This window comes from Elephantulus edwardii, unplaced genomic scaffold, assembly GCF_000299155.1.
Source record: "Elephantulus edwardii isolate Elephantulus edwardi_28Jun2011 unplaced genomic scaffold, EleEdw1.0 scaffold00097, whole genome shotgun sequence".
In the NCBI taxonomy this organism is placed as follows: domain Eukaryota; kingdom Metazoa; phylum Chordata; class Mammalia; order Macroscelidea; family Macroscelididae; genus Elephantulus; species Elephantulus edwardii.
Genome location: NW_006399847.1, coordinates 1,710,605 through 1,725,446, shown reverse-complemented (window position 1 = coordinate 1,725,446; position 14,842 = coordinate 1,710,605). Strand labels below are relative to the sequence as shown.

At 38.7% G+C, this 14,842-nt stretch overlaps 1 protein-coding gene across 1 annotated transcript in view; it reads right to left on the bottom strand.

The window, feature by feature from the left end:
• SMCHD1 (structural maintenance of chromosomes flexible hinge domain containing 1) overlaps positions 1–14,842 on the bottom strand; it is a 166,750-nt gene that overhangs the window by 108,997 nt on the left and 42,911 nt on the right. The window contains exons 9-12 of the mRNA XM_006891422.1: positions 13,050–13,140; positions 11,923–12,133; positions 4,583–4,703; positions 4,303–4,486 (exon numbers count right to left, since the gene is read on the bottom strand). Of these exons, the coding sequence (XP_006891484.1) occupies positions 4,303–4,486; positions 4,583–4,703; positions 11,923–12,133; positions 13,050–13,140 (607 nt within the window). The remainder of the gene's footprint in view (positions 1–4,302; positions 4,487–4,582; positions 4,704–11,922; positions 12,134–13,049; positions 13,141–14,842) is intronic.

The following is a 14,842-nucleotide window of genomic DNA, read 5'->3' as shown; positions in this document are numbered from 1 at the left end:
CTAAATCTGAACATTCACATTGAGACAGACTAGGAAGAAGGATTGGCCATCCACTTCTGAAATGGCAGGCCTCTGAAAACCCTATGTACAACAGATGGCCTAGATTAGGCGCACTTTGGTGTTATAGTATTCAATAAAAACTTCTAAGATGTGTGAATAGAATATAAATATACTAGTCTTGTTCAACTTTTAACACATGTTCACAGTGGAAAGGAAGGGCAGGGAAGTAAAAATTAATCGGCAAATTGGATGAAGTTAAAGGCAACAAATACAGGACTGATGAGACACTGTAACTGTTATTAGTCAATGGTGACCAGTATTAGAAAACAACATTTCAATGAATAAATGTATGAAAAAGTCAATGTTTTAGTAAGTGTAAATAAAAATTAATTTAAAAAGTACAAAACACATTCACAGTGGAATCTTTCTTATTCTATCATATCAAAGCATGCATTTTAATAATGTTCAATTTCAAAACACATTTGGACAGAATAGTTATTCACAGTTATACCTTTATTGTATACTTCATTTTTAAGTCTAAAGACAAAAATAAGATATTTAGGAGGGTAAAACCAAGTTTCTCCTTGGAGGCTAGGATTTTGAAACTCCATGTCACATAATTAGGGCATGTGGCCAGAAGAGACCAGTCACTGAAGAAGGACATTATATGCTTGGAAGGGTGGAAGGACAATGCAGGAGAGGGAGGTCCCAGATGAGATGGATCGATACAGTAACTGGGACAATGGGGGTTGCTGTGTCAGAGTCAGGGAGACTAGCTCAGGACAGGGCAGGGTTCAGAGCTGCATTAGAGGGTTGCTATAAACAGCACATGTATTTTGCTGTGAGGAATTGGCAGAAGAATTTAATGAAATAACATTTGAGCAAGAGCCTATGGTGATGAAGGAAGAAGTTCAAGCTGCTTTGAAGGAAATAGCAAAAAATAAGGCCCCAGGAATAGATGGTATACCAATTGACATATTTCAGCTAACAGATGCTACCCTGGATGTGCTCACCAAGTTGTGCCAAGAAATCTAGAGAACCACCACTTGGCCAACTGACTGGAAGAGATCTATATTTGCTCCCATTCCAAAGAAGGGTGACACAATAGAGTGTGGACAGTACAGAACAATATCATTGATTTCACATGCAAGCAAGATTCTACCGAAGATTATCCAAAAACGACTGGAACAGCACATCAGCAGAGAATTCCCAGAAGTCCAGGCTGGGTTTAGAAGGGGTCGTGGTACTACGGATATTGTAGCTGATGTTAGATGGATCTTAGCTGAAAGCAGGGAATAAAAGAAGAATGTCTATCTGTGTTTCATTGATTATGCAAAGGCAATTGACTGTGTGGATCATAACAGTGGCTGACCCTGAGAAGAATGGGAATCCCAGAACATTTAACCGTGCTAATGCAAAACCTATACTTGGACCAAGAGGCAGTCGTCAGAACAGAGCAGGGTAACACTGCTTGGTTCAAAATTGGGAAGAGTGTACGCCAGGGATGTGTCCTGTCTCCATACCTTTTCAACCTGTATGCAGAGCAGATTATCCGAGAGGCTGGGCTCTATGAGAAGTGTGGCGTCAGGACTGGTGGAAGATCTATTAACAATCTGAGTTATGCAGAGGACACACCCTGCTCGCTGAAACTGAGGAGGACCTCATGCACTTGCTGCAGAGGATCAAGGACTGCAGCCTTCAGTATGGACTGAGGCTCAATGTCAAGAAGACAAAGATTCTCACCACTGGAGCAACTGGTAGCATCAGGATGGATGCTGAAGAGATTGAGACTGTTCACGGCTTTAGTTTGCTTGGCTCCATGGTCAACACTCTTGGTACCAGCAGCCAGGAAATCAAAAAACGTATTGCAATGAGAAAATCTGCTGTTAGGGACCTCTCTAAAGTACTCAAAAACAACAGTGTCTCTCTGAAGACTAAGGTGAGTCTGATACAGGCCATTGTCTTTGCAATCACTTGTTATGCATCAGAGAGCTGGACAATGATTAGGAAGGATAGAAGGAGAATTGATGCCTTTGAGCTGTGGTGCTGGAGATGAGTATTGAATGTTCCATGGACTGCCAAGAAAACAAACAGATTCATCCTGGAGAGGGTTAAACCAGGCTACTCCCTGGAGGCAAGGATTCTGGGGCTTCGTCTGACGTACTCTGGACATGTTGTAAGGAGGGACAGGTCCTTGCAGAGGGATATCATGCTTGGGAGGGTGGAGGGACAGCGCAGGAGGGGAAGACCCTTTATGAGGTAGATTGATTCAGTGACTGGGGTAATCAGGATGGGTGTGTCGGAGGCAATGCAATTGACACAGGATACAGAAAGGTTTAGTTTAGGGCTGTTGTCCATAGGGTCACTATGAGTCGCAGACGACTCGACAGCACTTAACAACAACATAGACAGACAGCACATAACAACAACACACAAATAGGGAGCTCTGGTGACCTAAAAACAAGAAGTTGTGTTATAATCCTGAAGGCATGAGTTTTGAATCCATCAGCTGCTCTCAAGAGAAGGATGAGCAATCTCGTTCAGTGCTATTTACTGCCTCTGAAAACAAGCTAGAGGGTCGGCTATGAGTTGATTCTGACAGTATTTAACAACGTTGTGAAAACACAGCCCTTTAGCAGATAAAATATTTGTATATGCTGTCATGAAATGAAGATGCTTCTGTAGTTTCTATTCACTGCATCAAGGTCCTGATTTTAAGGTCTAGTAAAGACCTGTACATTTTATCCAAACACACTCTAATCAGTTTTAAATGTGAGTGATGTGCACATCTTATGTTCACAAAACAAAGAAAAAATTTATAATTATGTACACTTCTAAAAGAATATTTGTATTAAATCCCAAACTATACAAAATATCAGGATAACATGCTATTTATAACTTGTTACTCACAAAAGCTTATTAGTGATTACCAGAGACTGGGAAGAAGAGAAGGAATGGCTACTAAGTATCCAACTATTATTGTTGTTACATCCAGTGAACTCATAGCAACCCTGTGTACATACAACAGCTCTGAATCCAGCTCTATTCTGAGCCAATCTTAATGTCACTGACACACTGGCCCCCATTACCCTAGTCACTGAGACAATGCAACTCATCAAAGTTCTTCTTCTCTTGTGTTGTCCCTCCACCCTTCCAAGCATGATTTCCCTCTTCAAGGATGGTCCCTCTTTGCAACATACCCAAAATATGTCAATCGAAGTTTCAGAATCCTTGCCTCCAAGGAAGTTTCTAATTAGAGGTGTTGTTGTTATGTACTGTTCAACCACCTGCAACTGACAGCAACCCTATGTACAATAACCTTATACCCTGCTCTATTCTGTGCCAATCTTACTGTCTCTGACACACCTATCCCCATTACCCCAGTCACTGAATCAATCTACCTCATTCTCTCCTGCACTGTCCCTCCACCCTCCCAAGCATGACATCCCTCTCCAAGGATGTCAGATGAAGCTTCAGAATTCTTGCCCCCAAGGAGCAGCCTGATCCCATGCATCCTCTCCAGAATGAACCTGTTCATTCTCTTAGTAGTCCATGGTATATTCAATACTCTTCTCCGTCACCATGGCTCAAAGTCATCAATTTTCCTTTTTTGGAAAAAGGTACTTGTGCAAACTAATGTAATGTGCAATGTAATTAAAGTCACAGAATTTTATACTTTAACAAGGTACATATTTATGCTGAGTGAACTAACTCAGTCTCATAAAGACAAATACTGCCTAATAGTATTATTGTAAACACAGACATCTAACTAGTAAAAAATATGTATGGGAATCCAAGGAGGGAATGGGTGGGAGTGGAGGGATGAGGACGGGTATGGGCAAAACCACAGGGTTGTAGAGTCTGGTGGGTGAGGGGAGAGGGTAAAACAAATGGGAAGTATCCATCAGGGACGTAAAAAGACAGGGTAATGATGGGCAAAGTCCAATGGTGTTTAATTTTCTAAAATATAAAGCATGGGAATGATTGTAAAACCACAGGATGAATGAAGAATAGTGTAAAACATAATGTATATGACTCTGTACACAAACCAATATAAAATTAAAAGACCCCAAAGGTAAGCTGTTAAAAATGCTATGTAAAGATTTACATAGCAACAACCCTAAGGATTTTTTTAAATGACGTTGTTGTTTTGTTCTTTTGTACATGAGAGAGCTACATTCATAATCAAGTCAATGGCATCTAACAACAAAATTTACTTTTAATAAAAAGTACTGTGGGGAACAAACACAGACATATACAGAAAACTCATAAACATTCAAAAATAGATACATAAAACCATACCTGCCCATTTAATATCCTTGTAAACAAGGTGTTCTTATCTTTCAATTTTAGTTCAAGATCCATAAATGTCAGTTTATTTGTGCTGACCTGAAATTTGTCATTAGTGAATAATGCACCAGATATTCTATTATAGCATTCAATTGGTGCAAGCCCTCTCTTCTTAGGAGGAGTACACCAGTCAAAGCTTTAAAAGAAAAAAAAATATCAGTTAGTAACTGACCAGCTGTAAAACACAATTTCAAAAAAACTCCATAATTCCAGACAAAAATTAAAACCTTACTCTTCTACAGAAGTATATGGTATTAATCGTCCATTCCAAAAACATTCAAAAATAGGTCTCTTCCCTCTTGCTGCTTTCTCAATTATGTAGCAATCATCATCATCATCTTCATCTTTTAATTCTAAGTCAGACATATGAGTGAAATATTGTTTAGTGCTATACAGATATATAATTTTCATCACTAAGAAGTCAATTTGTATAAGGAAAATTTGATCACTCAAATTGATTCATTTAAGAACTAAATGCAGTTTCATCATCTGCTTCACAAATAAAACTTCCAAAGTAGATGCTGTATGACAAAAGACATTTTGTCATTTAAGTCAATAATTATGTACTTGAAGTAATCCGTATCTTCAAAGTACTATATAAGCTGTTGAGCCCACAAGTCTTAAACCTAAGCATAGCACAGGAAAGACTCACTTTTTTCATTATTTTCTATAGATGAATCTTTTCTCCCTTTATGTTTAGTTTAAATCTTTTACCTAAAATATAATTTTCACAGTTCTTTCAGGCACTGCAGTTAAATGAAAATCATCTGGTCATGCTATGGTGTGCAACTGTGCTAAATTCACTAGTTTGGGCAAATCAGTCAATAACACCAGATTTAAGGTGACAGTTCAAATCCAATAGTCACACTCTGTGGGACAAAGATGCAGCAGTCAGCTTTGATATAGATTTATAGCCTTGGGAAAAAGTCTATGGGCAACTAAAAAACAAAGATCTCATGAAATATTATACAAAATGGGTGACCATGGAGGACATTATGCTAAGTGAAATATCTCAGTTACAAAAAGACAAATATTGCTTAATACCACTGTTATAAAACAGGAGTGACACGGAGGTCAGGGGGGAATTAAAAAAAGAGGGGTAAATAATGTACACAGCACTGAAACACTCTATTAAAGGAACATAAAATTAGGTATTATTGGCATGACAAGATCCCTGAATAAGAGCTGCATAGTAAATTGGTCTTGGGGGGAGGGATGGGACTGTATAAAAACGAAAGAACTTTTTTCTAAGTAAAAAAACAGACAAGGGGGGAGGGGAGCAGGGAGGAAAATGTGCAACAATGAATGAATGGGAATCGAAGTTCTTTATAAACTTTCATTAAAATCTCAATGAAAAAAATAGGGGGGAAATCTATGGGGCAGTTCTATTATAGGCTGCTATCAGTTGGAAACTGCCCAATGACGACAGGTTTATTTAATAATAAATTGTTTCACATTTCAAAGATTCAGGTACTCATATGTGTATTTTAAAATATGTTTACTCAATGAAATAATTTTTCTTTTACTTTTCCAAGACGGTAGTGTACTGGGGGAAGGGTTTGGAGGGGTGAAAAGTGCAACAATGAATGAATGGAAATCCAAAGTCTCAGTAAATTTTCAGTGAAATTAACAATAAATTTTAAAAAAATAAAATAGGTTTACTAGGAATCAGGAGAGACCGGTCCTTGGAGAAGGACATCAGGCTTGGGAGGGTGGAGGGATGGCGCAGGAGGGTAAGGCCCTCTATGAGGTGGATTGATTCAGTGACTGGGATAATTGGAATGGGAGTGTCAGAGACAGTGCGACTGACACAGGACAGAGCAGAGTTTAGGGTTGTTGTACACAGGGTCGCTATGAGTCGCAAGCAACTCGACGGCACATAACAACAACAACAACAGGGCTCAAGTTGAGTGTTCACTATGATTTCTAATCGACACACTTTAAAACAACATTCCTAAAGTATGTGACATGGAGTTTCACCATCCAACCTCTAAAGAGAAATCTGGTTACACTTCCTCCAGGACAGATTATTTGTTCTTTTTGACCCTCTATGAGGTGGACTGATTCTGTGACTAGGGTAATCGGGATGGATGTATCAGAGACAGTGCAACTGGCACATTCTTCATGGACAATACTCATTTGGTCTTCATTCACTGGTGTTCAAGGCCTCAAACGTGTTACTGACATGGTTTTGAAATTTGAGTGGGACGGACTTAAAAGTCAAATTATGATTCCTATGGATTTGATTTTATTTTCTTCAACTTCAGCTTGAACTTGCATATGAGTGTTGTTGGTGGTCTATTCCACAATTAGCATCTGCCTTGGTTTTCAGAGATTCTTTGGACAGCTGTAATCTACTTGATTCCTAAACACACCATCAGGTGAAATCCTGGCAGATGCGCAGTCTGGATGCAAAAGAGGCCGGGTTACTAGGGATATTATAGCTAATGTTAGATGGATCCTGGGAAAAAGCAGAGAGTACCAGAAGAATGTCTATCTATCTGCGTTTCATTGATTATGCAAAGGTTTATGCAAAGGTATGAAACACAACAAAGTTTGGTTGACTCTGAGAAGAATGAGAATATCAGAACATTTGATTGTGCTTATGTGAAACCTATACTTGGAACCAAGAGGCAGCTGTCAAAACAAAGCAAGAAAACACTGCATGGTTCAAAATCAGGAAGGATGTCCACCAGGGATGTTATTTCCATACCTTTTTCAATCTGTACGCATAAGAGATCGTGGAGGATGGTGAGCTGTATGAGGAGGAATGTGGCATCAGGATTGGTGGAAGATTCATCAACAACCTGTGTTATGCAGATGACACAACCCTGCTTGCTGAAACTGAGGAGGACCTGAAAAGCCTGCTGTAGAAGGTCAAAGACTACAACCTTCAATATGGATTAAAGCTCAACATCAAGAAAACAGAGATTCTCACCACTTGGCCAACTGGCAGCATCAGTATGGATGGTGAAGAGATAAAGATTGGTAACAGTTTTAGTTTGCTTGGCTCCACAGTCAAAACTTAGTACCAGCAGCCAGGAAATCAAGACACAAACTGCACTGGCAAAGTCAGCTGTCAGGGACCTCTTCAGAGTTCTGAAGAGCAACGACAGGATTAAGGTGCACCTGATCCAGGCCACAGTCTTCGCAACTGTGTGCTATGCATCAGAGAGCTGGAGAGTGACTAGGAATGATACAGAACTGATGCCTTTGAGCTGTGGTGCTGGAGAAGAGTGTTGAATATGCCATGGACTGCTAGGAGAACAAAGAGGATCGTCCTGAAGAGCATAAAATTGGGCAAAAAAAGGCAAGGATTCTGAAACTTCGTCTGACATACTCTGGGCATGTTGCAAGGAAGGACCAGTCTTTGGAGAGGGACATCATGTTTGGGAGGGTGGAGAAACAGCCCAAGAGAGGAAGACCCTAGATGAGATGGATCGATTCAGTGATTGGGGTAAGGGGAGCAGGTGTGTAGGAGACAATGAGGTTGGCATAGGATAGAGGAGGGTTTAGGGCTCTTGCACACAGGGTCGCTATGAGTCGCTAGTGACATAACAACATCAACAATATAACACCTTTATGTGCTATTAACTATTAGCCTCAACTTCACATGAGGAATCTGAAAGCAGTGTGTCCTGTACATGTTACACAGTAGGAAATGGTAAAGATGATATTCAGACATGGTTCCAGAATTCCTAACACTAAGGATTTACTAAGGAAATACTCTGGACAAGAAAACAGTTACTCTATAAATTGAATGCAGTCACAGTATTATCCCAAGGATATTTTTTTTATAAATCAATGTATGAAGCTATTCCAACTTTAACCTAAAAGAAATTAGCTTAAGAATGAAGGAAAATCTAAAAAGAAGAACACAATGAGACTGTCTGGCTCTAAGTTGGCCATTCACTATACTGAACGAAGTTATAAAATAGCATTATTTATGCATTAAAGTACAAACCAGATCAATGCTTCACAACAAAGACTTCAGACCCTTTGTACTTAGAGCAGCTTTTATTAAGCTTTATTAGTGTTAAAACTAGTGGGAAATTAGAATATTCAATAATTGGTGCCAGAAAACTTTGAAGAGCCATAGAAAATATAAAGTACCTACTATCTCGTTCTACATACAAAAACGATCAGATATATTAAAGATCTGAACATAAAATGATGAAAGCAAAACGTTGTTGTTGTTATGTGCCATAGAGTTTCTTGCGACTCATAGCAACCCTATGTACAAGAGCCCTAAACACTCCTCTATCCTGTGCCAACCTTACCATCTCTGACACACTTACTCCCACCACCCCAATCACAGAATTGATCCATCTCATGGAGGGTCTTCCTCTCCTGCGCCATCCCTCCAGTCTCCCAAACAGTATGTCCCTCTACAAGGACCTCCTTGCAACATGCCCAAAGTATATCAGACAAAGCTTCAGAATCCTTGACTCCAAGGAACATTCTGGCTTCACCCTCTCCAGGACAAACCTGTTTGTTCTCCTAGCAGTCCATGGTATATTCAATACTCTTCTCCAGCACCACAGCTCAAAGGCATTATTAATTCTCTATCATCCCTAGTGACTGTCCAACTCTCTGATGTACAGCACGCAACTGCAAAGATTATAGCCCTGATCAGGCGTATCTTAGTCTCCAGCCTAATATTGCTGCTCTTTAGTACTCTGGAGAGGTCACGGACAGCTGACTTTCCCAATGGAATGCATCTCTATATTTCCTAGCTGTTGGTACCAAGATTGTTGACTACAGATTCAAGCAAACTAAAACTGTGAACAATCTCAATCTCTTCACCATCCATACTGATGCTGCCAATTGGTCCAATGGTAAAAATCTTTGTTTTCTTGATATTGAGCTTCAATCCATATTGAAGACTGCAGTCCTTAAAGATCTGCAGCAACCACTTCAGGTCCTCCTCAGTTGCAGCAAGCAGGGTTGTGTCATCTACATAATGCACATTGCTGGTGAATGCACCAATCGTAATGCCACATTCCTCCTCATACAGCCCAGCGTCCCAGATGATCTGTTCTGCATACAGATGGAAAAGGCATGGAGACAAAACACATCCCTGACAGACTGCCTTCCTGATTTTGAACCATGTAGGATTCTCCTTGCTCTGTTCTGACAACCGCCTCTTGATCCCAGTATAGGTTTCTCATAAGCACAATCAAATGTCCTGGGATTCCCATTCTTCTCAGAGTCAGCCATAGCTTGTTGTGATCCACAAAGTCAAAAGCCTTTGCACAGTCAATGAAGCACAGATAGACATACTCTCTGCTTTCTGCCAAGATCCATCTAACATTAGCTATAATATCCCTAGTACCACGACCTCTTCTAAATTCAGCCTGTACATCTGGCAGTTCACTGCTGATGTACCGCTCCAGTTGTTTTTGGTTAACTTTCATCAGAATCTTCCTTGCATGTGATATTAATGATACTGTTCAATAACTTCTGCTCTCTGTCGGGTCACCCTTCTTTGGAATGGGAAAAATATCAGTCTCTTCCAGTCATTTGGCCAGGTGGCTGTCTTCCAGACTTCTTGGCACAACTTAGTACATCCAGGACGGCGTCTGTTTGTTGAAATATGTTAACTGGTATGCTGTCAACTCCTGGAGCCTTGATTTTTTGCCAATTCTTTCAGAGCAGTTAGAACTTCCTCGTTCATCACCACAGGCTCTTGCTCATATGTTATTTCAAGAAATTCTTCTGTGTCAGCCAATTATAGGCTATTTTTCCAATCTTGAAGTACAAGAAGCCTTACAGATAGATAAAATCAGAGCCATAAAGAAACAGTAAGTAGATGTAAGTTGTTGTTGTTGATTGCCATCAAGTCAAGCATGACTCACAGTGACTCTATAAACAAAGACCTAATGTCTTTCCATAACTATTGTCATTTCTCCAAGTTCACAGAGTTTCGAGAGGCATGTGGTTTAGGAAGTGGATGCCAATCCTGCTTCCAAACCTTTTTTTTACAACTGGGAGAGCCACCAAACACTGTCCACACTGGGAAACCACTATGGTATTTGATACCTCAATGGCACAAGGTTCACCATCACAACAAACCCAAGTTCCTTCATACAGCACAATGACAAAGAGTGATGTACAAAGTAGAAGAATGTTCCTCTAGCTATAACAACACGAGTCTCATTTAGCAGTGGTTAAGTGTTGTCAAGCTGAATAAGGCTCATAGCAACCCTTGCGCAAAAGACAAAAAGGAAATACAACTGCCAGCTAAAGAAGCAAAGGAGGATGGAGCCTCTGGGTTCAACCAGCCACCCCACTGGACCCACCTGGGAAAACACTTTGCAGTCCAGAGAGGAGCAAATGACAGGAAAATATCTTCTAACAGAACAAGAAGGCAAGCAGCCTTAACCCAAGATCACCAGTAAGGTGATAAAGTGTCCTCCCTTTCCCCCTTCACATCAATGCCCCTGTGTTCAGCATGAAGAAGACAGAGAGTCTGCATCCAGTTCCCAAATCAGTAAGACAGTTGGTTTAAATACCACTGGAAAATGCTTATCATTCCCCTGTAGCATCTGGTCCCCACTGGATCCTTTTCATTTCCTTCACCTGCTCCCCCCACCAACCAAATTGTGCAGCTCTGCAACTGCATCCCTGTCCATCCTCACCCTTTTGCCCCCAACCCTCACCTCCTTGTACCCCCAATATGTTTTTCCCAATAAAATAAAAAAACTTTAAAAAAAACTTGAACTCTGTAACATAATTTCTATTTCTATACGTTTCCAGAGGCATCTAGTTTAGGAAGTGGATAACACTCCTTGAACTTAACTTATAAAGACTAACAAAGAAAAAAAACAAACAAACCCAGTATGAGAACTTTATAAAAGGCTAATATAGAGTTCATAGCTAAAATTTACAAAAATCTAGCATATGTGTCTAGATATGATGTTTCTGAAAATTAGCGATATATTCACCTGGGATTAAATACACATAAAAATTAAAAAAAAAAAAAAGCAACCTAACATTACAAATTCCTAACAAGAATACTTGCATAAGAAAACAAATACTGAGGACATTATGCTGAGTGAAATATCTCAGTCACAAAAGGACTGTTGTACAACGGGACTGACATCAGGGTTGGGATGAAACTGAGAAAAATTGGATAAATTATGTATACTGCATTGAAAGAGATGAGGGAAAGAACAGTTTAAAAGTAATATGACTGGGTCTTATGGTTATGACAGCAATCCAGAATGAAGGATGCATAGTGGAGTGTTCTGGGGGGCGGGAAGGGAATTGTATACCAATGAAAGAATTTTCGTTTACTTTTCAAAGAGAAGAGTAAACTGGGGGGGAGGGGTGGGCACAGAGATAAATCCAACAATGAATGAATGGAAATCCAAAATCTCTGTAAGCGTTCATTAAAATTAATAAAATCAAATTTAAAAAAAGAAATCAAATACTTACTCACCTAATCCTAATGACCTAATTAAAAACAGAACTGTTATCCTAAATCACAACTTCACATTTTGGAGCTAAAGTAACAATGTAACTTTATTAAAGTAAAAACAAGAAGAGAAAAGAACAGAATGAACATACTTGATGGAAAACAGGGATCATCAGGATAAGTTTCTCTATCATACAGGAAAGGATGGTATCGGATAATCCCTTCCACTATACCATCCCCTTCAAGCTGAGCTTTGAACTCAAAACTATCAGCAGCTGTGTTTATATACAATGTCTGCATGTCATCTTGGATTCCCCTTAGGTTGACAATCTTAGGAGCCTTCCCTTTTTCAAACATTGAAATCTACAATAAAGAAAAAACAAAAATAATTAAATTCTGCAGCAACTTCAATTTTGTTCTCTAGTATGATCCAAAAACAGAACAGGCAAAATTACATTTCTTTATACAAGTGATTCTCTAGTTTGATGAAATAATTACCTACTCTGATGGATCTCTGGTAGTGAAGTGAGTAATGTGTAGGGCTAATTAAAAGGTCTGTGATTCAAAACCACCAACAGAGAAGGATGAGTAGTCTCCTGAATTAAAGATTTACAGTCTCGGGAATTAAATGGAAGGGCACTACAAACTGGTATTGGTGATTCAATGGCAGTGGAGTGAGAGAAATCTATATAAGGAAAATGACACAAAAAAGCAAAATGTAAACAAACAGCAAATTAGAGCTGACCCTCTCCAGTGGGTTTTCAGAGTTAGTAAATGGCAAGGGAGGAAACTGTTCATCCTTCTCCTTCAGAGCATCTGGTGAATTCAAATTCTGTCTTTGAGATTGCAGTGAAGCTTCTGACCATTAGGCCACCAAAGCTCCCTAATAATCAAAGAGTAGACTGAATTTAAAGTTTCATACTAGAGGTAGAAAGCGGCAGAAAGATATATATGAAATTCCAACATATGGGCAAGGATGTTGAGCTAAATAAGTCACAACTAAGATTTCTATGACAAAAATAAAAGATGTATCTTTCTCAACTTGCTTCAAGAAATTACTTTCTACAACTCATAAATTTATGAGAAGACAAAAAACCAAATAGTATAGTAACTAAAAATTGATGAAAAACTAATCTAACAGCTCTTCATTTGGACATCAAATTACAAAAGTAATTTTTTAAAAGACAAGAGCAGCAGATTAATTCCATTTTGTAGACAGTCTTCTGCTACTAGAACAGATTTCTAATAATCCTTATTTTAGGATGGATTTTTATCTTACTTCAATATCTATGTTACTGAAAGGTCCAACTTCCTTTGATGTACGTATTTCATTTCCTTTTGGGCCGTGAATATAATAATGATAAATATGCCTAAAATATAAAAGAATTAATTTATACTTCAATTTACATGAAACTATAATTCATACAGTCTTCTATATACACAGAGAGTCAAGAGCTATTATTCTGCAGTGATCACTAGGTCAATATCCTATGCTAAACATTTTTTAAAGTTTATAATATCCTAGTAGTGATTAACAACAATCCTGAAATGCAAATATGACATCCCATTTTGTAGATATAAAAGTCAAGCCTCAGGATTGACACAATTTACCTAAGATCACATAACTAGAGTTTGAGAAGTAGTCTTTCCAAAAGCAAAGCCTGCATGTAACACTTCTAATATTCAAAGATAATATATGCAATTAAAGTAGAAAATAACCCCTATCAGATAGATACATTCCAAAAATGACTCAAATATTAGTGTATTCTAGATCAAATTATATTCTCAACTGATAGTATCATTCTAGAACTACTCTTACCAATCTTTTAAAAGCAATAAAAGTAATGCATTTTCCTACTGAAAACAAATGACTCAGAAATCTTTAATTTATTTTCTAAATTTAAAATGACAATATTTTGGTGAGATTATGGAAGGCTAGAAAATAATCACATCTTTGCTTATTCCTGAAACAGGAATTTCTGTATTTCAGCATGCAACTTTTTCATTTAAAAAAGTATTCTCTTATGTACTCTTCAAAATGCCACTGAGATAAATTAGGTAGATACAAAAAGACAAGTATAATATAAACTAATGCATATGAAGACCTAGAATAAGAAATGCACACTGGATAGTAGTTGTAAAGGAGAAGGGGGAAAAGGGAGCCACTACTGAGAAAAGTAATTTGCTGATGAAAAATTTGGCAACGGATATTGGTAATGGTTGCAGAACACAATTACTGTCACTAAAATGTACAAGGCAGATGTCCTAGCACATATATTTATACATTTTTTTTTAAAAAATCTGGCAAAAATAAAACCCTATACCTTCAGAGATAAATAAAAAAAATTCATATATGCTATGATATGGATCAACACAGAAAACATTACGCTGAATGAAATCAGACAAATCACTGTGTGATTACACTGGAAGAAAAGTTCATCAGCGTTTATTTACCAGGGGCAAGTGGGAAGAAATGGGAAGTCAGTGCTTCACACATTCTGAGTTCTGCTGGGGGAGATGAAAAATCTTGAGATGGATAATGGCAACAGTTGTACACAAACTACAGAAACGATCCCTGAAAGTATAGTGGAGAGCTCAGGTGGCCCAGTGGTAAGAAACTGTATGGCAATCCCACAGGCATGCAGTTCGAATCCACCAGCTGCTCCACGAGAGAAGGATGGACAATCTCCTCCCATGTGATTTACCGTCTCAGAACACCTGCTAAAGGGCCAGCTATGGGTAAGCTCTGACTTGATAGTACACAACAACAATAGTTGTACAATACAATGAGCAACACAAAATTGTATACATAAAAATGGTTAAAATGTATACCCATGTTTACTGCAGCTTTGTTAACAATTGCAAGGAGTTGGAAACAACCTCAGTGACCAACAAACAAATGGCTAGAGAAGCTGCGGCATATTCACACAACGGAATACTATGCTGCACTGAAAAGAAAGGAACTCATGCAGTATTATTCAAAATGGTTGACTCTGGAGAACATTATGGTGAGTGAAATATCCCAGTCACAAAAGGACAAATATTGCATGGTGCCACTGTTGTAGAACGGGA